Source organism: Trachypithecus francoisi, unplaced genomic scaffold (genome assembly GCF_009764315.1).
Source record: "Trachypithecus francoisi isolate TF-2019V2 unplaced genomic scaffold, Tfra_2.0 Contig01579, whole genome shotgun sequence".
In the NCBI taxonomy this organism is placed as follows: domain Eukaryota; kingdom Metazoa; phylum Chordata; class Mammalia; order Primates; family Cercopithecidae; genus Trachypithecus; species Trachypithecus francoisi.
Window position 1 is genome coordinate 5,395,228 of NW_022681442.1, and position 27,298 is coordinate 5,422,525.

Below are 27,298 nucleotides of genomic sequence, written 5' to 3' on the forward strand. Positions count from 1 at the left end.
AGTTTTCTGTTAAATGAGAGTTGGAGGAATAGGGCCATCTCCTGAGGTGGGGCAGGTGAATCTGCAAGTCATGTTCACCGAGTACTGCCACTGTTCCACACTGACAGGTGTTAGGCACACAGCTGTGAACAGGACAAGCATGTTTCTTGCCCTCATGTAACTGGTGTTCTAGTGGTGAAAACAGTTGAAAAATAGAAAATTTAAAATTTGCAGTGTGGGCCAGGTGCGGTGGTTCACACCTGTAATCTCAGCACTTCGGGAGGCCGAGGCAGGAGGATTGCTTGAGGCCAGGAGTTCAAGACCAGCCTGGGCAACATAGCAAGACCCTGTCTCTAGTTTAAAAATAAAAAACTAAAAGTAATAAATTGCAGGTTGGAAGGAGTACTGTGAAGAAAGCAAAGGAAGAGGACAAAGAGAGGAAACATGGGCTGGGGGAGCCCACTTTAAGTGGGGATTTGGAGGAGGCCATAAAGGAAGACAGGGATGGAGAGCCTGCAAAGCATGGAAGGAAGGGAGTTCGGGTGCAGGGGACCATGGGCCCATGGGCACTGTGGGGATACCTTGCTGCCAGGAGCCTTGGGGCTGTGGGGGGCTGGAGGGAAGTGATGCTGGGTAGAAATGGAGGAACCAGAGCCAGCAAAGCCCAGTTGGCCAGAGCAGGAACATGGATTCTTATCTGCAGAGCAGCAGGACATCATTGAAGCTTTTCAGGCAAGACAGGAGTATGATCTGATTTATCTTTTAAAGTTTCTTCATTTTTAAGGAGACCATGCATCCTCTGAGATATTGTAGTTTGCCAAGTTAAGGGGTTTTCTGTCTGTACAAAGAAGAGGGAGGCTTCCTGTAGAAGAACAAGTAATACTAGTATATGAATTCTAGTTTAATTTCGGTGTAATTCATAGGCATTTGGAAATGAGGAAAAGGAAGGGTCCCTCACTAGCACACTAGGTCCTCATCACGCCACGCTCCACACTCCCCTCTCCAGCCCTGTACACTGGATGTAAAACCTTTCTTTTGGTTTGAGATTTCTTTTTCCTTTTTCTATAGTGAGCATCCTTTAAGGATTCTATGTCAGAGAGCCACCAAAGAGCACATTCACATTTTCTTTGTGTGTATCTGAAAAGAATTGTTGCCACAGTTGCCACGTGGATGCTGAAATCAGGAGTTTGGGCCTGTCTGGGTTTTGCTGGGTCTATAGTCTATACTGGCAAACGGCTTCAACTGACGAGCATGGCCCCAGCTGCCAGCTAGGAGTTGGGGGAGGGGAGCAGCGTGTTTGTGTGGTGCATTTAGGATAATGTAGGATGAGAAAATAAGCAAGTGAGGGTTACCCCTGCTCTCCTGGGGTGCAAATCATTCACATTAAGCTGAGGTCAGACCTTCTGCAGTCTACACCCAAATCAAATAACCACATTGAAGAAGAATGCGTTGCCATCCTACTTCCCCACAAGCATGTATAATTGGCCCATTCGATTCTGTTTAATTCCATTCAGGACACATTCATGGCAAACCTGCCTGGACATGGAACACAAACAGATGTGGTCCCCGGTCTAGGTGGCCTCTACCCAGGTCAGCTTTCTCTTTCTTTTCTTTTACTCTTTTTAGATGGAGTCTTTCCCTGTCACCCAGACTGGAGTGTGCAGTGACACAATCTCGGCTTACTGCAACCTCTGCCTCCCAGGTTCAAGCAATCCTCCCACCTCAGCCTCCCAAGTAGCTGGGATTACAGGCACACACCACCATGCCCAGCTAATTGTTTTTTGTTTGTATTTCTAATAGAGATGGGGTTTCATCATGTTGGCCAGGCTGGTCTTGAACTCCTGATCTCAAGTGATCCGCCTGCCTCGGCCTCCCATAGTGCTAGGAATACAGGTGTGAGCGACCGTGCCCGGCCTCAGCGTTCTCTAATGACAGCAGAGAAGACAGCAGCCCCTGACTCAGGACAAGCTCGCTACGGGAAATGAGGTCAACAGACAAGCAGCTGGCCACCAGTCAGAGCAAAGCCACTCATTTACTCAACTAGTATTTAATGTGCACCCTCTATAAGCCAGATCCTGGGGAGCAGATTTGGAGGGGGCACAGAAACACGAGCAGGATTCTTGACTTCAGGGACCTCGCTGCAGGGCACCTCATCAGATCTGCTTACACAATCCTGGGTATCAAGCATCTTCTAGAAGTTATTTCAGTGGGGGCCTCTAAAAGACAAAGAGAAAAATCTATAACCATAATACCATTTCACATCTTTTAAAAAGCAACCAATAATTTATTGCAAAGAGGGAGCAAAGGTTGGAAGAGGCAACCTTTTGGGCAGAGAAGATATTCTGGAATAGAGTCCAGTCTAAACCGATCTCAGAAGAATTAAATGCAGGCTGGGCAGACCACTCCCTGAAAATTCCTACCTCATACTGTGGGAAAACTGGATTTCTCTTGGAAGAGATTTCTGCCTGAAAAGGTGTTTTGAGGGTAAAATGAACTGCAGTTTTCAGTGAAAAAAAAATCCTCCAAGGGCTTTGGAAGTGGTAGGAATAGACAGAAATTCAATGTAGCGGGAAAGTCCACACTCTTTGTAGACCTAGCTTTCCTGAAAATCAGTGTACAATACATATCATTAGAATTCTCCCTCGAACTTTGGGTGCTGTTGGAGATTATGAAATACATTTGTCATGCTGGAATTTTACCAAGATGGAATTATTTTCCCATCTCAACTCTTCATTTGAGAGTGATGATTTTTTTTTCTCGATGAAAAGTTTAAGAAAATCTTCATTTCCTTCCTCAAAGTGTTAGGTGAAAAAATGGAAATCTTTATCCAGAGAGAGAGAAAAAAGGAGGAACAACTACAGAATGAGGAACTCTGGTAAGATGAAAACACTACTTGGTAGAATCAATGTAATTACTCGGCCAGAGTAATGGAGCCAGCTGTACCCCGACATTATCACAGGGAAAAATGAACGGGCAGGAGGGATTCTTGAAAACAGTTCAAGAAGGACGCAACAATATAGACCCTGTTCTTGTTTCTTCTCCATGTAATTAGATATTGCTCACTGGAAAATGAAGGAATTTGTCTGCAATTAATGCCATTAGAATATGAAAAGCTGCAGCCCAAGGTAGAATTGTCCTCCCCGTTAAGCTGTACACAAAATAGAGGTCAAGCTTGGGAGGTTGATTCTGCATGGCCACGGATCCTTGAATATCCAATTTAGGGGAATGAACGCAGACAAACTGACGTTGACCCTGGAGGATTGCATTCTTGGTGTCCTCTTTCATCGATGAACTTTTTAAATTTAATTTTATTCTTTTGAGACTGAGTCTCGCTCTGTCACCTAGGCTGGAATACAGTGGCACGATCTTGGCTCACTGCAACCTCCGCCTCCCCAATTCAAGCAATTCTCCTGCCTCAGCCTCCCGAGTAGCTGGGACTACAGGTTAACGCTACCACACCCAGCTAATTTTTGTATTTTAGTAGAGACAGGGTTTCACCACGTTGGCCAGGCTGGTCTGGAACTCCTGACCTCAAGTGATCTGTGAGCCTCGGCCTCCCAAAGTGCTGGGATACAGGCGTGAGCCATGCACCTGGCCCATGGATGAACTTAGTGAGATGGGCATGACTATACCTATTTTATTTTATTATATATATATATATAAAATATGTATATATATGTATGTGTGTGTGTGTGTGTGTGTGTGTATATATATATATATATATATATATATATATTTTGAGACAGAGTCTCACCCTGGCTGGAGTGCACTGGGGCCATCTTGGCTCACTGCAACCTCTGCCTCCCGGGTTCAAATGATTCTTGTTCCTCAGCCTCCCAAGTAACTGGGATTACAGGCATGCACCACCACACCCAGCTGATTCTTTGTATTTTTAGTGGAGATGGGGTTTTACCATGTTGGTCAGGCTGGTCTCAAACTCCTGGCCTCAAGTGATCCACCTGCCTCAGCCTCCCAAAGTGCTGGGATTACAGGCGTGAGCCACCACACCTGGCCAACTATACCCATATTACTGGAGCTCAGAATATTAAATGAACTGCTTGCATTTTTCCAGACTGACCTAAGTAGAAGCCCCAGGACATAAAGTCAAGTGGCTTCCCAGTGTGTTTGACACATGGAAGTGGCCGTGAACACATTTGGGCTTTATGTGAGAACTAAAGCTGCCTCAGTACAGAGCAATGTCCCTGTGCAACCTCTGGGAGGTGGGAGGTCGCCACATTTTTAAGCCATTTAATTCTGCAAACCTCCTTCAATTTATGTTCCAACAGCAGAGAATGCTTTCCTGTCACTGGCTCGTTAACCCAGCATTTTATTTGTTGTAGAGCATGTGTGAAAGCATTTCAGCTGAAATCCTGCCAATCCTGCAATCCCCCTCCCACACACTTATCCCCATGGCTTCCTCCTCTCTCCAGGCACAGAGGCCACAGTGTGGGGTAAAGGGTAATTTTTGGACTTCTCTACAACAGTCAATATCCAAAAGGACTCATTTTCAGCTCCACAAGGTCAGGAATTTGTGTTTTGTTTATTGCTGAATCCCCAGCACCTAGAACAGTGCCTGACACATAGTGGAGCTCAATAAATACTTCTTGATGGAAAGGATCCATGAGTGGATGGGTGGATGATGGATGGATGGTTGGAAGGAAGGAAGGAAGGAAGGAAGGAAGGAAGGATAAATAGATGATAGGTAATTGGGTCAGTGAACGAATGGATAATGGGTGGGTGGAATGATGGATGGATGGATGGACAGACGGATGCACAGAAGGATGGATGGAAAGAAGGAAGGATGGGTAGATGGATAAATCGATGATAGGTAGATGGATAGGTGGATGAATGGATAATGGGTAGGTGGAAATGGATGGATAATGGAGAGATAGATGGTACAATGGATAGATGGATAGACGTTGGCTGGGTGGATGGATGGAGAGAGGGATGGTGAGAACAGCACAATTAGATAAGTGCAGAGTGAGGTTTTCTCTTCCCCATCTGTGTAATGGCAAAACCTCTGGGGAGAATCCACTGAGGCCACTGTCTTTTGTACTAAATCTAGCAATTGCAGCAGCAGCATTTTCATTTTTTGTTTATTCCACATTATTCTACAATGAATTTACAATAGTTTGCAATAATACACACAATAAATAGAAGAAAATAAAAACAAAAGAGAGCAGAGAAAACCCAGATAAATCGGAGGCAGAGTCCACTGCTTTTCTGTACATAATCCATGGAGACCTGGGTGAGGGGAACAATTTCGAACAGTAGAGGCTTTCCAGCAGGGACTTCCCCTGAAAGCCTTTGCTTAATTTAGCTAAAGTGGGAGGAGAGAGATCAAACATTTCAAATCTAAAAGCAGTTGTAAGCATAAGACTTTGTAGAACCACTCTCCGGTTGACAAAGATCTTTGGCATCTCCTTTCATTGCCACAGCCCTAAAAATAAAGAACAAATACCATCATCTCCATTTTACAGGTAAGCAAACTGAGGCTCAGGAAGGTCAGAGGGCCCACAGGTGGTCAGGGTCATTCTGGATCTCAGCCTGCAGCCTCAGGCTCCTGATCCATTCTTTGGCCTTTCACCGGGTACCTGTGAGCCTTTGGCTCTCAGGCATGGGGATGGGGAGGGTTGAGAGGGACAGCTCTTTCTCATTCTTGAGTTCCGCATTGCCCTGGTGGTAACTTTGGTGTCAGCTGCTCAATGGGGCAAGAACTGGGCACATGTAGACTTCAACCCTGGTGGCAGGCTTGGAGATATCCACCGTGACTGCTTTTTCTATCATATTTGATTAGAAGCCTCTACCCTGTTACAGACTTGCTAAGTCAGCAGAAAGAACTAGCGTATTCTGTGCAGGTCTGTCTACTGGGATAGGAAGAAAGGGTGGCATCATTTCAGACATATCCACTGTCCCTTATTAACCACTGCATCTGTCCATGTCTACGAGAGTCTGGTCCCCCAACAACCCCCACACAAAGTCAGCAGTCATTTCTTGCAATGAAGCTGAGTAACTTGTCTGATACATGGCCCCTGATGGGCTGAGGTCCTTTTAATGTGGACACTGTGTCCCCTGGCCCTGGGTTCTTGGCCTTTCAGGACTTGGTTCAGGAAAAAATAGCCATCATAGCTCAGAAAAGTCCACTTTCTGGTAACATCCAGAAGCTTCCTGTACATGTCTCAACTGACCAGAGCTCAGCTGGTGTCTTTATTAAAAATTCTGGGATATTCTATTTGCACTTTAATTGGTTTCAGGGAGGAGGAGCAGAGGTCAAAGTTCACAAGTTAAGCCCATGAATTATAATGTGCTGCAGATGGCTGTATTCTGGGACCCACGTGTTTGCTATTAACGATGGACCTAGCCTACTAAGGATATTTCTGATCATTTGCTCCTGGCCTGGTGGTTTTCTTAGCTTTCTGTGGTCCATCTGGTTGGCCCACTGGGTCAGCATCCAGTTATAAGGCAGTCACTTTCTGTTTCTGGAGTGGACGTGAGGATGGATTGCCCCATTAGCTTCAACCTCAGTTCTGTTCTATCGTTTGAGCCTGTGTGCTCAGTGCTGTGTCCCTGTGCACCGCTGGGCAGGCAGAGTGGGCTGACTCAGGCCCAGTTCCCTCTCCCATCACACCACAGGACTCGTGAGGCTTTTGAGGCGGGGCACCTATTTCCCCTGCCTGCAGCTCATTAGGGTCTGAACGGGCTCGCAGCCCTCCTCAGGTGTGCACGATCTGGCCCAGGTATCACCTCAGGTGAGCTGGATAAATCCCAAGACCTGGCCTTTGTCTTCTGTTATGCCAAAGACCTTTAGGGAAGTGCTCTAAGGTGCACCTGGAAGGAAGTGTAGGCCCTTGGGGTTCCTTCTGTTTACATCTGGCTCCAGGGAGCCCCGAGGTATCAGGGCAGCTGCCTCTCTCAGCCCATGGATACTACTGCTGCCGGCATAGCCATTTGTGCTGGGTCATGCCTGAGGCTGCTCAGAGGCCCTGCCCTGGGGCAGCTCCTGGAAGCTGCTCTTGGAGGCCTCCTGATAGCCCTCCAGACGGTATGGTTGAGTGGGAAGAACACAGGCCTTCCAGTCAGAGATCTGTGCTTTCAGTCTCCATGCAGGAACTGCGGGGTCCCAGCAAGGAACCCAAGCTGCCTACACTCAGTTTCCTCATCCCTAAAATAGGAGTCATAATTGGCTCCCAGAGGTGTCAGTGAGAGAATGTCTGCCAGGCTCCTCGTCCCCAGTGGGGGTTCACTAAACAAATGGTGGCTCCTGGCCGGGCGCGGTGGCTCAAGCCTGTAATCCCAGCACTTTGGGAGGCCGAGACGGGCGGATCACGAGGTCAGGAGATCGAGACCATCCTGGCTAACACGGTGAAACCCCGTCTCTACTAAAAAATATAAAAAATTAGCCGGGCGAGGTGGCGGGCGCCTGTAGTCCCAGCTACTCGGGAGGCTGAGGCAGGAGAATGGCGTGAACCCGGGAGGCGGAGCTTGCAGTGAGCTGAGATCCGGCCACAGCACTCTAGCCTGGGCGACAGAGCGAGACTCCATCTCAAAAAAAAAAAAAAACAAAAAACAAATGGTGGCTCCTATCCAGCCCCACTCCAGGCAGGATGGAGTAAAAAGCCCCTCAAACGAGATGACCTCGCATCCATGGCGGGCCTGCCACGGCACTGAACATGAGGCCGGTCACCTGTGAGTACAAACGCCACTGTCCTGGCCTACCAGGCATGCTACTTGATTGCACATAAATTCTGTGTGTGGTGATTGAACGTTTTTATTCCTGGGCATAACTGGGGAAAGACCTGAATATTTTCCTGAAAATGGCCCTAGAATTTTTGGTTTGCAGCTTGTTCAAGCAACGTCCATTCCCCATGCTGAGGTTCCTTGCCCCTCATACTGTAAGAGGAACTCGGTCTCACCTGGGAAGAGAAGAGGGCGTTCGTGTTGGGCTTATGCTCCTCAAGGGACTAGGAATAAGTAGAACTGGCTGTGAACTACTAAGAATTACTAAGTTGTTTTTGGAAAAGCTCAGCAAGCTAGTCATGGAATGAATGATAAAAGATGTGGCCGGCGTGGTGGCTCATGCCTGTAATCCCAGCACTTTGGGAGGCTGAGGTGGGTGGGTCACCTGAGGTCAGGAGTTTGAGACTAGCTTGGCCAACATGGTGAAACCCCATCTCTACTAAAAATACGAAAAAATTAGCCGCACACCTGTAATTCCAGCTACTCAGGAAGCTGAGGCAGGAGAATCGCTTGAACCTGGGAGGCGGAAGTTACAGTGGGCCGAGATTGCGCCACTGCACTCCAACCTGGGCTACACAGCGAAACCCCATATCAAAAAAAAAAACATTAGATTGTCTTCTCCGGAGAATGAATCCCATAATTTGTGGCCACGTCTCACTCTGAGCTCAGTGCCTGGCCTTGGCTGTGGCCAAAAAATGGACAGAAGATGTGGGGTGAGATCATGTGAAATGAGCTTTAGGAAAAGGGCCAGAAAAAGCTTTCAGGAACTGAAAACAACCAGAGCCGCATAGCAGGTAACAGCCATCTAAAGGGCGTTTTTGTTTTGTTTGTGGGTTGCTCAGTTGTGCTCCTAACTACATGCTCTTGTTGAGCTAAAGAAAAACTGGCCCTTCCAGAACAGGACAGGCTCTTTTGCTTCTTTGACACCATCTATGTATTAAACGGAGGGAATGATCTTTAACTGTTTGCTCCTCCCTTCGCCTCCTGAATCATTTTGCTCTCAAATGTACTTGTATTTGTGGTTTTACAGTGTAAAGCGTGCTATATTTTGGCTACAAGTAATACATTCTACACCATATGGGAAATGGTCTTATGCACTGTCATATATGGGGGGATTCGCAGTCAGGGCCACTCTCCACGGGAGAAAGAAAGACACCCCTTTTGCCTGGCAGTACTGGGAGCTAGCATTTCACAGTGCTTGGCAGTTAACCAGACTTCCATCTTTTTGTTTGAAGCTCGTTTATCCTGCACTTCAGTGCAATGAGGTAGTTGTCATCCCTATTTTATAGATGTGAAAACGGAGGCTCAAGGAAGTACGGATAGACGGGGTGCCCAGACATAGGTTTCCGACTTGACTTCTCTCCACACGCCCAGGTAAAGGGCCTCCTGGGTCTGCTGAATTTGTGGCGTCTGCTGTCAGGAAAAAAACAACTCCCATGTCGGCCTGCAAAAAGAAACCAGTGGGAAGCAGAATGTCAGCAACATATTTTCCGAAACCAGTTAGCCCTTCACCGTCTAATCATTTATCAGCTGTGGACGATATGAGGTGGTTTTTTTGTGCTGTTTTGTTTTGTTTTTTCCCCAATCAGTTTAAACTGAAAAATCTGGATGTATTCCCATCCCCAGTTCCCTGAAACTTTGGCTTTTCCTGTCACACAGTTGTGTCAGCTCCAAGCTGCTCTCAGCCGCTGCCCGGCTGTTCCGTCCTTCTTCCTCGGTCACTTCCACTCCTTTCCTGCCGTCAGCACTCAGACAGATGTCAGCCCCTGAGCTTGGCGCTGGGGAACCTAGACTCAGTGCATGTTTGTTAATGAGGCCGCAGAGTCACAGGAAGCAGCGGGACCGTGACCTGCAGCCCCCCTGAATCCAGCCTGATTATAGCTGCTTTCTCTAGATGCCTAATTTCTAGCAAGAAAAGCAGTTGTCTCCGAATCATACCCACAGAGCTTTTGCAAGGCGGATAACTCCCGACTTCTACTGTCAAGGTTGATAAATTGGCCTAGTGTGATTCACCCCCAAGAATATAGCAGTGAGACGCACAATAGGCTTCTACAAGAAAAGAACCTTCTGACTGCAGATTTTTCAAAGTAAAAGTAACCCCTAATAATGTTTTACTTGGCAGCTTTGTGATGGCTAAAATATGAAGCCGTGTCTGCCTTTATGGTGGGGAGCTGTAAGTGGCATTCCTCTTTTTAAAAGTGGTGTTTTTTCCCCAAATCACCCAGCTGTCTGTTTCATCCTCTTTTTATTTTTAACCTTGCATTCAACATGGTCAACTTGCCCCCAGTGTCCCTGGTAGTTAAATATTCGAGAAAAAGGAAAGCAAGGCTAACAAAAGAGGTCACATCCTAGCGGGGGCCATAGTCACCCTGCTGCCGTGGCTTTGGAGATAAATTCTCTGCCTCTGAGCTGAAGGCAGCACTTTTTTCCCTGGGCCCCAGGTATGACCATTTTAACGCATTCTCACGCCAAGGGAGAGTGTCGTGCTAAAGGGCTTCCTTCCTGAGTAATTCTCTGGTTTGATTGCTTTGCACCAGTCTATCTCTGCTGTATGTCACTTCAATGAGCTGCTGTCCTGGCACATTTGGGCTAATGGATTAGACATGTTAAAAGGTACGTTGTGATGAGCTTGCCAAAAGCTATGGAAGAAACTGAGGCTTGTCTTTTTAACCACAGACGAGGGGCTGTGTGAGTTCTCTGATGTCATGAGCAACTACCGGACCCAAGTCAATGTTCTTTCCATGGATGCTCCAGGGAATAAAGCTATTAAATAAGAAAAATACAGGCCGGGCGCGGTGGCTCAAGCCTGTAATCCCAGCACTTTGGGAGGCCCAGACGGGTGGATCACGAGGTCAGGAGATCGAGACCATCCTGGCTAACACGGTGAAACCCTGTCTCTACTAAAAAATACAAAAAACTAGCCGGGCGACATGGCGGGCGCCTGTAGTCCCAGCTACTCGGGAGGCTGAGGCAGGAGAATGGTGTAAACCCAGGAGGCGGAGCTTGCAGTGAGCTGAGATCTGGCCACTGCACTCCAGCCTGGGCGGCAGAGCGAGACTCCGTCTCAAAAAATAAATAAATAAATAAAAATACAAGCACAAAGGAGGCACAATTACCATACTTTGGATTTGGAAGCAAGTGGAAGGGAAACATCACGCTCTTCACAACCAGAACCTTTCCTACACCTTAACTACTGTGCAGTATGAGCATTAGTCAATTTAACGTAACACTTCCAGACACTTGAAAATTCATTTCTGATACGCATTTTGTTTATAAGACAGATACTCTTGGGATTTTTAGCACATGCCTAAAATCAGATCAGGTTTTCAAAATGCTATACATGGGGCTTTTCTTAGAAGATGGGACAAGAAAGCAAAACATAATGATTTTTTAGGATATGACAGGTGGCCCATGGTGAGTCTAGATTGCATTTTTTATTGTTACGACACAAATAGGTACAACAACATTTGAATTTAAAATCTAGGTAAGTTGTTTCCAGACTCTAATGGGCATCAACATCACCCGGACCATTAATGGATGAGCAGATAGCAAACTGTGGTATGGTCTCACTTACAATGGAATATCATCCAGCCATAAAAAGGAATGGAGTTCTGATGCATGCTACCTTGTGGATGAACCTTGAGAACGCTATTCTAAGGGAAAGGAGCCAAACACAAAAGGCCACATGGTGTAGGATTCCGCTTACATGAAATGAACAGAACAGGCGAGTCTGTAGAGACAGAAAGCAGATTCGTGGTTGGCAGAGGCTGCGGGGGGGAAGGGAGAATGAAGAGTGACGGCTTCATGGATGTGGGGTTTGTTTGAGGGGTGGGGGAAAGTTCTGCAGTTAGATAGTAGTGATGGTTACACAACATGGTGAATGTGCTGGGAAAAAAAAGTATTGGATTATATACTTTGAAGTGACTTAAAGGATGAATTTTATGTTGTGTAAATTCAACATCAATTTAGCAAATCATCTGCAGAGCTTATTAAAATACAGGTCTCTAGGCCCCTACCCTGAGTTATTCTGACTTAGTAGGTCTGAGTACGGCCTGAGAATGTGCCTTTCTAGAAAGTTCCTAGTGCTGCTTGTCCTGGGAGCACACTTTGAGAACCACTGGTCCAGGCATATGTGGGATCACAGCAGGATTTGTCCCCTGTGTTTAAATTGGTACATTGAGGGTTAGTCAATCACCTTCTGTGTTTCAGCATTCACTGCTGGTCATCCAGTGCTGAACTTGCACTGGTAATGAAGAAAATGGTTGTTAGTACCTGAACATGGAATCATAAGAATTGGTCAAATCCAGTACTGCCATCCCCTAACTGTGAACTCTCAAATCCCTTCACCTCATTTGCAAATGGAGATAATCGTAACGGTTTCATTGGATTGTTTCAAAATTTTAAATTAAAAAAAAAAAGTATAAAAGAAGAAAAATATTGCCATGAGAAAGCACCACCATATCACGTAGCTTCAAGCAGGTACTCCATAAATAGTTATGCCAAAAAAGTATATATTTTAACCCAATTACTAGTCTTGGGAATTTAGAATGTGGCCAGAATATGGTGACACAGGAAGGGAACGAGAACTTAACACAGCCTTGGACTGTAGTTCCATTCAGACTCCATTTATGTGGCATAAAAGGTATGTTTCTGGGGGTTTGGGACTTCAAAGACCATTTCTGGAGGAGTAGAATTATATGGGCCTTGGAGAGTGGCTGGGGAGGAAATGAGATGAGAGGGTGGGCACCTCCCTTAAGGAAGGAGCTTGGCAAGGGGAGTATGGGGCCAAGTTCAGGTCGTATTGGAACTGGGATCCTCTTCAGTGCTTTGAATGTAATAGACACTTGAAAACTGTTGCTCCATCAGTGAGTGAATAAATGAGAGAGTTGTGAATTTGCCACTCAAAGTTGGATTCTGCCATCATCAGAAGTGTGTAGGCAGAGTCGGCACCTGGGGAGTCAGTGATACACCTGGCCTTGCTGAGCATCTTGCCAGTATCCTCTCTCTGGCATGGCTAAGTGTGCAATAGCAGTCTCATCACCGATCGCACTGACAGATCCTGGCCATGATTCCTGAGACCTTGGAGAGTGGATTCCTTGCCTCACTTGTTGTCCATTGGCACATCTTTCATGCAGACCAACTCACTGCTCTTTGACTCCTTGAGCCATTAGACATTGGCATCTGCTTTGCTCTAGGCACTAGGTAACTAGTGGCTACTTAGGATGTAGAAAGTATTCTAATATGTGTGGATTAGGATAGTGTTACCATTAGAGGAATCTAGTATTCGCTACTGGCAAATTTCCCTTATCTCTTAAGATTTGAAGTAATTTTCGTTTATTACATTTTTTGTATGGGGGGAGGTCATTGGGTTTGCTGTAAGTTTTCCATACTTACTTCTGTGTTTTGATCGAATGAGACTATCTTAGAGCAGAAAAAGGGAGAGATGAGGAGCAGACTTTTGCCTGCTTAAAAAAAGAAAAAAGAAAAAAAAACGGTTTGCTTTGAAAATATAAAAAGGTGGGGGAATAAGGGTTTGGAGTTCTTATGAAAAACACCTTTAAATCTTTAATCCATCTTGAGTTAAATTTGTAAATGGTGAGAGTGTAGGGGTTCAGTTACAAGTTTCTGCGTATGGTTAGCCAGTTATCCCAGCAGCGTTTATTATTGAATAGGGAGTCCTTTCCCCATTGTTTATTTTTGTCCATTTTTGTCAAAGATGCAATGGTTATAGGTGTTTGGGTTTATTTCTAGGGTCTCTATTCTGTTCCATTGGTCTATGTATCTGTTTTTGTACCACTACCATGCTGCTTTGGTTACTGTAGCCTTATAATATAGTTTAAAGTCAGCTAACAACAAAGCTTTGTTCTTTTTGCCTAAGATAGCTTTGGTTATTTGGGCTCCTTGTTGGTGCCACATGAATTTTAGGATAGTTTTTTTTTTTTAATTCTGTGAAAAATTACATTGGTATTTTGATAAGGATAGCACTGAATCTGCAAATTGCTTTAGGTAGTATGGACATCTTAACAATGTTGATTCTTCCAATCCGTGAGCATGGAATATTTTTTCGTTTATTTGGGTCATCTCTGATTTCTTTCAGCAGTGTTTTGTAGTTCTCCTTGTAGAGAACTTTCCTTTCCTTGGCTAGACAGATTCCTAGGTATTTCCTTTTTTGTGTGACTATTGTAAATGGGATTGCGTTCTTGATTTTGTTCTCAGCTAGAACATTGTTGGTGTAGAGAAATGCTACTGATTTTTGTACATTTATTTTGTATCCCGAAACTTTACTGAATTCATTTATCAGTTCCAGGAGCCTTTTGGCAGAAGTTTTAGCATTTTCTATGTGTAGAATTATATTGTCAGCAAAGAGAGAAAGTTTGACTTCTTCTTTTCCTATTTGGATGCCTTTTATTTTGGCTTTGGCAAATAATTTATGGCTGAGTCCCCAAAAGCAATTGCAACATAAACAAAAATTGACAAGTGGGACCTAATTAAAGAGCTTCTGCACAGCCAAAGAAATTACCAACAGACAGCCTACAGAATGGGAGAAAATATTCACAAACTATGCATCTGACAAAAATCTAATATCCGGAATCTACAAGGAACTTAACAAGCAAAAAACAAATAGTTCAATTTAAAAATGGGCAAAGGACATAAACAGACACCTCTCAAAAGGAGATATACAAGTGACCATATGAAAAAATGTTCAACATCACTAATCATCAGAGAAATGCAAATCAAAACCACACTGAGATACCATCTCACACCAGTCAGAATAGTGATTATTAAAAAGTCAAAAATAACAGATGCTGGCAAAGCTATGGAGAAAAGCGAATGCTTATACACTGTTGGTGGGAATGCAAACTAGTTCAGCCACTGTGGAAAGCAGTTTGGCAATTTCTTGAAGAACTTAAAACAGAACTCCCATTTGACCCAGCAACCCCACTACTGTGTACATATCCAAAAGAAAATAACTCATTCTATCAAAAAGACATATGCCCTCATACTTTCATTATAGTGCTATTCACAATAGCGAAGACATGGAAGCAACCTAGGTGCCCTTCAACAGTGGATTGGACAAAGAAAACGTGATATGGAATACTACATAACCATCAAAAGAATGAAACTATGTCCTTTGCAGCAACATGGATAGAGCCGGAGGCCATTATCCTAATCCAATTAATGCAAGAATAGCAATCAAATACCATGTGTTCTCACTTATAAGTGGGCACTAAACATTGACTAGACATAGATGTAAAGATGAGAACGACAGACACTGGGGACTATTAGATGGGGGAGGATGGGAGGAGAGCAAGGGCTGAAAAACCACCTATTGGGTACTATGCTCACTACCTGGGTGACAGGACCCCAGACCCCAGCATCATGCAATATACCCAGGTAACAAATTTGCACATGTACCCCTTCATTGCTAATAAAAGTTGAAATTATTTAAAATGAATAAAAATACCTTCAGTCGTTCCCAGTGCCTGGCCCATACAGAGGCACAGCTCCCTGTGTATTGATACTCTATGGGATTGTCTCACTGTCAGCATGACCTTGACCTATACAGGCATCATGCCAAGTAGAAAAGAGGTTGCCTCTCTGGGTGTGTGTCTGCAAGAAGAGCCTGTTTCCCAATGTTGAGTAAGTTCCTCCAGGCCAGTCCTGTCCATCTGTGCACACTTGCACTAGCTCTTTCCCCAGGTGCACTCACACCTTCTTCCCTGTGGGTGAGGGGCTCAAATGACCCTCTTCCTGATGAGGTTTCCTGGTGAGGTCCACTGTCCCTAAAAGTTCAATACACACCCTCTTCCCTTGCTCTTTTATTTTTTTCTCCTCAATTCTACTCTTTCTAACTCATTCTGTTCCCTTACTTGCCTATTATCTGTTGGCCCCACTGAATGCAAGCTCCATGAGGGCTGAGATTTTTTTGTTTTCTTCATTCCCATATCCTCAAAGCCTAGAACAATGCCTGGCACCTAGTCAGTGTTGAATAAATACTTGGGGAATAATGGAACGATGTGTGATATGTTGTTCTGATTTTCTTCCTCTAAAACCTGACTTCCTGTAAATGGCCAAATAGGGTTCATAACTATCGTATTAGAGTGAATAGTCACCTGCCTCCTTGCTGAGAAATCATGAAAGGATGGGATGAGGAATGACATCCTACAGGTAGAAAATGCTCCTTGGCCTCATCACCATTCATCATCAAAAGTAAGTTCTTGAACAACAAATGAGGCATTTTTTTCTTTATTACATAGAGGAAATGGTAGCGATATTGGCTGACTCAGTCCGAGGAAATGGCAGGAATGTTTGTGGAAGGGCTGCTGGACTCCCCATTCACCTTGCTGGGTCCCCTGAGCAAGTCAGAAAAACCCCAGGTTGGTGTGAAGAGAAGCCACTCACACCTACTCATGACTGGAGCTGTCACCCATGGTCAGGAGTTGCTGGAAGTTGAATTTGTCCTGACCTGGAAGGCAGGCGGCATGCTGGTGAGCTCAGGCCACATCCCATGGTCAGGAGTTGCTGGAAGTTTGGATTGTCCTGACCTGGAAGGCAGGTGGCACGCTGCTGAGCTCAGGCCATGTGGAAAGGAGCCCTGAGAAAGGATCTGTTCAGTGTCGGTGAATTCATCAAGACCTCATTTCGCATCTGAGGAGGACATCGCTACTTTCCTGTTAAAACAGAGGCACCCCTGAGGAAGTAATGCCAGGATGCTGTTCCTCAGAGCAAGGATGAAAACTTGTGAATTGGATAAGGACTATTTATATATGCATGATTCTGAATGAGAAAGAATTTTGTTAACATTTGGGGGGTGTCCTTCAGCAGAATAAGGACAAGCTAAGGGAAGTAGAAATATATTATTACACAGATCATTCTACACAGACAACACCCAATGCAGACACAAAAAGACAATGATGATCTTTGCCAATGATGATCTCTTCTGTTCTCCTCTCCTACACGTTCTGAGGTTTAAATCCTGGACTTAAACTGTTCTCATTCATCCTATTTGGATGGCAAACCCACCCAAAACCCAATGTTTGTGTGTTTGTTGCTTTGAAAGGAATGAGATGGGGAAGGCATGTCTGAGCTTAGTGAACGGAGCTGGTCTCAGCTCTCCAATCTCTGGGGTCTGTGGACATTCTCGGCTCCTTTGGGAAACAGGGCAATTCAGACCACTCTTTTGCAAGCTTCTCTTAATTGCTGTGATTCTTGCTATAAACCGTTCCTGAGACTTACCATTTATCCTAGGGTCTTTCCTAAATAACTCTAATATTTTCTAGAAATCACTTCCCTTCTAGAATGAACTGATAATGGTTTGTCACAGAACTAAGTTGCATATCATTGACTGAGAATGACGTTTCGTCTCCTAGATCGGGCCTGGAGACATATACGTCCTAGGAAAACTCTCAAATGCAGAAGTTTCCATCTGTACCTGCATGAAATGTATTTATTTATTTTTTGCAAAGAGAAGAACTGCTCTTAAGTCCCTGTGTAATGCACCAGTTACTTCAACATAATACCCTTCTAAATTGCAAACACATTATCATTTTTCTTGTGGATCATTGAACCTAGTCAGTATCATTTTGATACCAGGAATAACCCGTCTGTCTGCCAGGGGAAGTCACAAAGATTTCAAGATTGTTACAGCACTATGAGTAAGTCCTGGTATGTTACCTTTGCATCCACAGAGAAGCACTTTCATTTATTAATTTATTTATCTTAGAATTATTAATATACTCCAGAGTTAATAGCCCAAGGTTGATAGAAACCACTTGGAGGGAAAACTCATGCAGCAACAGAAAATCAAATACTACATGTTCTCATTTATAAGTGAGAGCTAAACACTGAATACATATGGACACAAAGAAGGGAATAACAGACAACGGGGAAAGGAGAATAACAGAAAACTCCCTGTGGAGAACTACGCTTAGTGCCTGGGTGATGAAATCATCTGTACAGCAAACCCCGTTAACATGCAGTCTACCTACATAACCAACCTGCCCATGTACCCCTGAACCTACAATTAAAGTTTAAAAGTTAAGGGCCAGGCATGGTGGCTCATGCCTGTAATCCCAGCACTTTGGGAGGCCGAGGCAGGTGGATCACCTGAGCTCAGGAGTTTGAGGCCAGCCTGGCCAACATGGTGAAACCCCATCTCTACTAAAAATACAAAAAATTAGCCGGGTGTGGTGGTGGGCGCCTGTAATCCCAGCTACTTGAGAGGCTGAGGCAGGCGAATTACTTGAACCCAGGAGGTGGAGGTTGCAGTGAGCCGCTGCACTCCAGCATGGGTAACAGAGTGACAGTCAGTCTCAGAAAATAAAGAAAAAAATAAATACCTGGTCATGAAAACTCTGTAGCTAATAGCACGCCTTATATACTCGGGGAAGAAAAGGGAAACCACTCAGAAAGGATGGTGCAGTGTTATCAGTTCGGTCCTGGAAATCATGATCTCAAAATCTGCCAAGCTCTATCATTAAGTGGCCGCTGGTCTACCATCATCAGGGAAGTGTAGCAGCTTGCATGGGTTTGGCCAATTGATTGAGATCCAGTTCTAATGTCTTCCTTATAAATGTCTCCGTCGGGAGAGGGTGCTTGGGTTTGCTGGACAGCAGTCCCTGCCCCCTCTCTAAGTAATAAAACTTTCTGGGTTTCTGGCATGCTTATACCTTAATAATCCTTGCTGCCTCAAGACATGGGAAAATGCATTTGTAAAAAGTGAGACACTCTGTGTATGTTGGATAACACTGGCTGCTTTGGGAATCAAACACCAAATGCTCAGTGGGTTACCATATTAGCATGTTTTCCGTCTGTATGAGGCCCTGAGGCTCTAGGCTGCAGGTGGCTTCCCTCCATACAGTGAGTTAGGACCAGATGCCATGCCTGACTCCTCCATCTCCTAAAACCATGGGATACCCTAATCTCAGCTGGCAGACGGGGAAAGAAAGGATATGAAGAAGTAATACTCGCTTAAATACCATCAGCCAAAAGTGACCTATATCACTTTTGCTCATGTTCTGGTGCCAAGAATTAGTCATGCAGCCCACCCAGGTGCATGGGGGCTGGGCAGCCCTTCTAGAGCACAGAAGGGGAGCATAACTTTGCTGGGGAGTTGGCTGACCCTGCCACACCCAGTTGTAGCCCTGGAATTTAGAGGCAAGGGTAAGATCTGCATTTCTGGATCACCTCCATTCTCTTACAACTGTGCTGGGGGAAGACAGTGATCTGACCTTTGTAGACCTGAATGCCAATATCAGCAGGCCCTGCCCTACAGTGGACCCATGTGTCCTTGGAAGCATGGAATTAATAAACACCATCATTCATACTCTTTCCTTCTTTGCACTTTCCAGCAAGGACATTGTTATATGTTTGTATTACAAGCTACAATCCCTAAGAATTCTCTTTTCATTGCGTCATTTCACCCAGAACTATTAATAATGTCTTTCATGAGACTCTGCCTGAACTTGTTGATTTGAAAACCATCAAAAGATCGTTTCTTTTTTGATAACGCCCTTCTTCATCAGTCACATTGGCACTGTACAGGAATGGATGCCAGGATAGAACTGAATGTGCCTCGCTTTACACTGCATATCTGAGTTTGTTGATATGCCTTGTTCATTGAGACCACCAGTGAACACCTGGGTGGATGTGGCCAGTGGGTGCCTTCTTGTGGGCACAAGAAGGGCAGGCAAAGCCGTTCCGTGCCCTGTGACTTACTGTTCTGGGCTTTCCTTTCTCAGGTACCCATTTCCCATGGTGTTCAGCAGTTGCAGCAGAAAGGACTTGGAGACCAGCCTGGAGAAAGGAATGGGGATGTGCCTCTTTAACCTGCCGGAAGTCAGGGAGTCTTTCGGGGGCCAGAAGTGTGGGAATGGATTTGTGGAAGATGGAGAGCAGTGTGACTGCGGGGAGCCAGAGGTAAGAACCATCCCCAGAACAAGGACACAAGAAGCCTTGTATCCTCGGCTAGGCAAAGAAGACAGGACTTGGAGGAACTGTACAGCCAGATGAAAGTACTAGAACTCAGGAAGGAAGAGCCCTATCTGGCCACCCTGAACAAGGCCCACGAGCTAGGGTGGCTTTCTTGAATTTTAACCATTGCATGGAATAAGTGATCACTTGATTTAAAAAGATAAATAATCCTATCGAAGGGTGCAACGTTCTCAGCAAGATGAGGACAAAAACAATGAAAAAGTGTTTAGCTTTGAGTTTGGCAGAGAAGAAAGCCCTGGAATTCTAGCTTCAAATAGCTAATAAGCACCATTTCTTTCTCTTTGTAAGGTGTGCTACCAGAGGGGAATCTGAATAAGCAGCATTCATTTTTAACCAAGAGCTTCCTCTCCAGTTGAAATTCTGCCTTGCTGCTGCACACGCCTCTGTATATACAACTTGAGGCTTCTGTCTCTCATGCTTGTAGCTTTCAGAAGCAATAAGTGAAGGCAGGGAACATTTTTATCTAGCACAGGGCTTATTTAACCCTGTTTTCCAGCCAATATCAGGAAATGTCCTTGTTTTAATAGGACCCAAGATAATCAATATAAAAATTATAAAAGCCACTTTTTAATCTCCAAATAATCTCAAGAAGGAAAGACAGAAGACAGCATGAGACCTCCTGGTAAAACAGGTGCCCTTTCGAAGTCTGGAGGAGGTTGTGTTTAGAATAAATCAAAGCAAGCAGTTGTATAGCAGGCAGTCTCCATGTGGGATTCCCTCCCTGAGAGTTTATGCAAGCTGAAATAGTAGACAAGTTCAAGGCAGACTTAGCTAAATTCACAGATGGACTTAATGAGAGCTTAGGAAGGGCATCTCCAAGGGCTTCTGAAAGAGGGAGTTTAGGGTGGAGAAGAAATTGTGCTGAGATTCTGCAGCATCCGGTATATTCCTGTGTTCATCAAATAAACAACTGGCAAACAGAATGTTCATCGTATCCCCATCTTCAAGTCTCTGAGGTTTTCCATACCAGGAGGAATGAGCTTGGTCTGACAGTTTCTGCAAGAATGTTGGAAGTGTGTAAGTATTGGGTGGGAGTAAGGGGGGATGTGATGTACAAGTGGTTTCTTCAAATGTTTTTATGCCCTTGCCAAACTCAGAACTTAACCATGATAATGACATTGTCTGGAGGGGTGTTTAATTTTGCTCACAATGAGCAGGGAATGGTTGCTGTGTAGGAGCAAGTCCTAATTATAGTGTTACAGAAACTCTTCTCAAGATTAACAGAGGAAAACTTAAAACCATCACGGGTTGGGGTATGCAAAGGGGAAATTCCTTGTAGGCCTTGTTAATTTCTTAAAGGAAAAAATGAATTAGTTTAAATTACTCATATTTCTCAGGAGAGAGACCATGTTGGCTTAAAACGGTTTGTCTTTTATTTGAACTTCTTATGATTGTTTGTTCATCTAAATAAATTTGACAGCTCTTCATGAAGCCATGAACTCTCGGGTTTGGAATGATTTTGTTAGCAGTCATTTTACTCCATATGCCACCAGCAGCAGTGCCACAATCAAGACCACCATTGCTAACATTACCATCTCCACAATCATCACCACCACCTCCTCCACCCAACAGCATCACCATTTCTCTCATGACCATCATCACCATATCACTGCCACTACCACAACCATCATCACTACTGCCTTCACCATCACCCCACAATTATAACCACTGCCATCTCCACAGCTACGGCCACCACCACGGCCACACCAGGTCCACATCACTACCAGCATCACTGCTACCATCCCCACCCCTATCACTATCCCCACCACCACCATCACATCGGCAAATGCTTGAGTGCCTAAAATGTGCCAGTCACTCATATTCTGATCCTCTCTCTTTTCTCCATGAAGGAGTCATGCGGCTCAACAGGGTGCTGTCCCTCCAGGTGGCATGTTGCATTATAGGGCAGCTTTGATTATTACAAACTCCCTCCTTGCGGAGCCAAGCTCCACTTGCATGCAGTTACCAACTTTGTATTTCTGTGGCTAAGGTCTTTATTTTATAGGATAACTTCTTAATATTTGAAGATAGCCCTCATTCCCCTCATCCAAAGTTCTCTCTTTGAAAGTTACAGGTGAGCCTTTTGCCTCACTTTTTAGATTTGGGGTTTTTTTTAAATTATTTTTTTGCTTTTCAAAAAATAGTTTCAAGTGGTTATTGTTTGAAAATAATAGTTTCAAGGTTCAAACTCAAATTGTGTTTGGCAGTGTGACAACCCATTTACAGTTTCCAAACTGCTTTGCCAAGAATTTTATGCAGAAAGACTTGTTAACCTAGGTTCTTTATCCCACTACCCAGCGCTCAGGCCCTGGAGTTACTCTGCATGCCCTTGCATCAGATTGACCTGGCCATTCCGTGGCCCATAGAGGGACCCAGTGTGTTACCACATCAAGGAAGGAGTGGATGGGATCCGAAAAACTTCTGCCATCACCCAACAGAAACCAGCTTCTCCCTTGCTCCCAGAAATAATCTCCATTATTTACAAGAAGGTGGCTTCTAGTCTTCTCCCAGTTCATTGTGATTAAGAATCTGTCTGCTACCTACAACCTGAGAATGACAATTAGGGCTTTGCACAGAATTCTCTAATGCTTTCATTATTCTGTCTTCTTTGGAGAGTTGGTATTCATTGGCTCTGTTGGACTTCTCTATTGAGGACTAAAATAATAAATGTAGCAGCAGATGAAGAATGTGTCTCTTCTGAGAAATATGGTACTGCAGAAGAAATAGATCCTGGGTGGTTTAAAGACAGGTTGATTGCTGAAACCTTCCCGGACAGGGCATTGGATTTATATCAACATAAGGAAATCCTGACAACTCACTCATTCTTCCAACTAACAGGACTGGGAAAGCAGCCTTATCTCCTTGTTTAAAGTCAATAGGATGCCAGTAGCTTGTGAATATCTTTTAAACTTAGTTATCTTTCTCACATTATCATCCCCTTTGAAGTCAGAGCCATGTGGCTTGGCTGCATTTCCATGTGAGCTGCTGCTTATATTATTGGGTGATTTGAGAGGGGGGAAGATATTTCTTAAAGAATTTTAGGACCCAGATTTAGGAGGGCTGATTTAACATGGAATTTCAAGAAAACTTGTAACTTGGTAAATGTGTCATTCGTAGAGCCATTTAGACCATAAGGCCCAGGATAGCATTGGTGTGCATTTGATGACTCTGATTTAAAAATGCAATTAATGGGCCGGGTGCAGTGGCTCAAGCCTGTAATCCCAGCACTTTGGGAGGCCGAGACGGGCAGATCACGAGGTCAGGAGATCGAGACCATCCTGGCTAACACGGTGAAACCCCGTCTCTACTAAAAAATACAAAAAAACTAGCCAGGCGAGGTGGCGGGCGCCTGTAGTCTCAACTACTCGGGAGGCTGAGGCAGGAGAATGGCGTGAACCCGGGAGGCGGAGCTTGCAGTGAGCTGAGATCCAGCCACTGCACTCCAGCCCTGGCGACAGAGTGAGACTCCGTCTCAAAAAAAAAAAAAAAAAAAAAAACCAAAATGCAATTAATGGACTACTTTTTTAAAAAAAAGTTCCTAAACTCCTTTAGAATTATAAGTCCACAGGTTAGAAACCCTTACTGTCATAAAAGTTACAGCTATGACTTCTGGTTGACAGTTTTATCTTATTGTATATATTATACATTCTGGATGTTTATAAAGTCCTCAAGCAAATTTAACATTTAATAACTTTGGAAGTCTGTGTAATAGAAGCAAATGGAACATCAAATGAGAGCATAATTCATGGAGTTTTACATGGGATATAGTTTCAGTATCTAGGTTTGCCATAAATCTTCTGGATTATTGACAAAATTTTATTAATTGCATTTATAAAACTCATGATAAATCCATTCAAGAAAGATGGTTTTTAGGAGTAAAGTATTATATTATTAAACTAGTATGTGATTAGCTTCACCCCAGCCAATAGTATAGAAATTTTTCAGAGCATATCATATATTGGATAAAATAAAAGAACAGTGATAAATTACTCAGTATTAAAGATCTATGAACTGTTCCATCTTATGATAATTACATTTCTTCTAAAATGTGTAAACTCCAGGTTACTCGAATGTTCTCAAGTGCAAGGACTTTACTTGATAAATGTATGCAGGCCTTTTGTTGAGAACTAAGCAAAAAACGTCAATCTCTTGTTTTTGTTAGGAAAAAAAATGGAAACAATGGGTATTTGTGGAGCACAGCATTATAAAGGAGTTCGTTTCTTTTCTCACTTTTGTTTCAGAGAGGACAATGCATCTAATGCTTGATCTATCCATTTAAGTCCCTTGCAAATCAATAGACATGGCCCAGAGTCCTCCTTCCGGCCAATGGGTTGTTATAATGTCCTAATGTCCATTTCTGACTTTCCAAGTGATGGAATTGTCAGGCCAGACAACTTACCTGGGCTGCTCAAGGGTCTCCTCCACGACCCTGGTGGGATTGCAGGGAATTGTGGTTGAAACCACTGGTTTGACTTCATTTCCTGCCAGTACTCTCTAGATCAAAAACGGTTCATTTTTGAAGAGTACAGATTGTATGCATCTATGTATATTTTTGATTAGGTAATTTCAAAGTCCTCGAGGGATCCTGATGCAGTTCATTGCAATGAGATCTGCCTGGACACCCCTCTACAGAGCCCCAGTGTACTACTGCTGACTACAGTGATGTCCCCGGCCAGCCAGCCTATGTCACAACTGCTTTACCTTTCATGAGGGCACTTGTGTGCTACTGGCTTTTTCCAGGGATTTGTAGACCCAGTTGGTTCATAAACAGCAGAAGCTTTGCTTTCCTAACAGACAGAAACAGGCGTGTGTGCAGTTCAGGAGCTGGGCCCTCTTAGTCTTTCTTGCTTTTCACAGCCATTTGAGGTGTGATGTTTGCATTCAGTGAGTGTATACTCCCTAAGACCCTGTCAAACAAATCCCATTCCCCTCTCCAGGAATGTATGAATCGCTGCTGCAATGCCACCACCTGTACCCTGAAGCCAGACGCTGTGTGCGCACATGGGCTGTGCTGTGAAGACTGCCAGGTGAGTCACTGGAGCTGCAACTTGATCCCCAGGTTGCCAACAGGTTCAGGTGGTTCAGATGTGATGCAGGGCAAGCAGTGCGGCTGGAAGGTTTCCCAGCACTCACCACAGCACGCACCATCCCTCCTTCTCACGCCAGTTGGTGTTACCCACCTCTTATTGTTTATCTTCCAATCTTGGGGTGAAATGCATGCTTTAATTGCCACTCACTTGTGTTTATTTATTTAGTGGCTGACAATTCATCAGACCGGTAAACCCTAGTTCAACTTCAAATGTTCCATTTGTGCCGTCAGAGGCACATGCGGTCCTACTGTGCTGACAAGAAGAGCAAGGCGAAAACAAGTCCCCACCCACTGTCACTCAGGTTCCCCCAGGTTCATCTTCTCCATCCCACGAACGCCTGCCTGCTGGGTTGTCCCAGAAGTTTTGTATAAACAACTCAATCTTAACGTCCTCCCAAAAGAAGGTGCCACCGACCCTGCCCAGCCAAGAATGGCAGTTTTATGCTCTCACCATTGCTGTTAGCTAGGACTGCGTTTCTTTTGGCAGTTCCATTGTCTCATTATTCAAAGCTGATATCTGACAGAGTAGAAGCCTGAACTTTTGATTCAGCAGTTCCAAGGGTAGAGTTTTATTTCGTTTTAATTAAGCAGTTGATCCCGACATTCCGCTTACAGGAAACTCCTTCTTAGCTGCCCCACGTGAGCGCGGTGATTTAGAAGTGCATTATAACATTTAATGTTCGGCTTTAAAATAGCCTTCATCCTCTTCCTAATGCTGATTAACTTCTGGGGGATGTTATAAGCAGCTGTCTCTCCCTGGCCCCCAGTAACTGGTGGAGGAAGGTGCCTGGAAGGGAGTTGGGGGAAGCAAGTCTGAGCCTGTGCCCAGAGGATGCCCAAGTTAGGGGAGGGAGGACCACAAGACCATGCCTGATTGTGGTTCACTTTTAGGTTATGACTTTTTTAACAATTGCTTTCAACTTCCAGATCTTCTAGAAGTTAGCAGGGGTCTTATCTCTTTGCGTTTGAGGAGTATGCAGGGAACTAAGCCCAGGACTTGCAGGGGTCCCTAGCCATGTAGTCTCAGACAGGCCACTCTGAGCCTTAATTTCTTCAACCACAAAAAGCTGAGTCATTGGTCAGAGGGCTTCTTTTTTTTCCTCTTTTTTTTTTCTTTGAGACGGACTCTCACTCTGTTGCCCAGGCTGGCATGCAGTGTTGTGTTCTCGGCTCACTGCAAGCTCCGCCTCCCAGGTTCACGCCATTCTCCTGCCTTAGCCTCCTGTATAGCTGGGACTACAGGTGCCCACCACCACGCCCGGCTAATTTTTTGTATCTTTAGTAAAGATGGGGTTTCACCATGTTAGCCAGGATGGTCTCGATCTCCTGACCTCATGATCCGCCTGCCTTGGCCTCCCAAAGTGCTGGGATTACAGGCGTGAGCCACTGTGGTCAGATGGCTTCTAACATCCTTTACCTCTCCCTTGTTCTTCTCCTGTTCTTTCCATAAAGCAGTAAAGAGAGAGTTCCAGTTCTACGATTTGATGACAAAGTAAAATTGCTATTGTGATTCTGCCCTTAAAGTCATTTTTATTAACTTGCCCACAAATGCTAACACTGTAAATGCAAATGTTCCCTTGAAACGTGTGATGATGTTGACACCCAGAGACCTTTTCCTTAAGAATCAACCAGCCCAGCAGCCAACGCTCCCCTCCTTCTCCCTCTTCTGAGGTGCCAAGTGCCGGCAGCCAGCTTGCGTGTTCCTCAGAGAGCCCTAATGTTGCATGACATGAAAGACAGGCTGCTCTTGGTTGTCCCACCCACTTTATAGTGGAACAGTGAACCCCAGAGTGAGAATCTGATGATTTAATGAGCTCTCTCTACATTAGAAGCGACTTCCTTTGAAATCCTCAACCCTTTATGTGGGACTTTAAGATGCCCTTGTCTGCTCCAGCCCAGGAGTGCTGCAGAGAGCTGCCCCCCCCTCTTCCCCGGGTGCATGTGCCATAAATGGCCCTCTCCTTCCAGCTGAAGCCTGCAGGAACGGCATGCAGGGACTCCAGCAACTCCTGTGACCTCCCAGAGTTCTGCACGGGGGCCAGCCCTCACTGCCCAGCCAATGTGTACCTGCACGACGGGCACCCATGTCAGGGTGTGGACGGCTACTGCTACAATGGCATCTGCCAGACTCATGAGCAGCAGTGTGTCACGCTCTGGGGACCAGGTACGTGGCCGCCACAAGCTTGGCATCAGGAGAGGCACTGGCAGACCTGGGACTGGGGGCGTGTGCTCTGTTCTGGCGAGCCTCCACTCCTGGCGGGCGCTGTCCACACGGCATCCGGTGTGTTCAGTCGGGAGTGATTGACTCCCAGGGAGGGGCTGGGGCCACCCTGGGCATGGGGTGCGCAGAAATGGGCGCTGTCTGGAGCCTGGCCTTCAGAAGCTCAATGCAGTCCAACAGGAGATGCAGGATCAGCTACTGTGTGCTCCAGGGAATGGCAGGGATGAATCCGCCATGACTCCTGCCCTCGGATGGCACAGCATGTAGTTGGACAGACA

The 27,298-nt window shown here is 45.0% G+C and overlaps 1 protein-coding gene across 2 annotated transcripts in view; it reads left to right on the top strand.

The window, feature by feature from the left end:
• ADAM12 (ADAM metallopeptidase domain 12) overlaps positions 1 to 27,298 on the top strand; it is a 380,840-nt gene that overhangs the window by 301,468 nt on the left and 52,074 nt on the right. For both annotated transcript variants that reach the window (XM_033179262.1, XM_033179270.1), the window contains exons 12-14: positions 19,458 to 19,635; positions 24,648 to 24,737; positions 26,768 to 26,963. In XM_033179262.1, the coding sequence (XP_033035153.1) occupies positions 19,458 to 19,635; positions 24,648 to 24,737; positions 26,768 to 26,963 (464 nt within the window). The remainder of the gene's footprint in view (positions 1 to 19,457; positions 19,636 to 24,647; positions 24,738 to 26,767; positions 26,964 to 27,298) is intronic.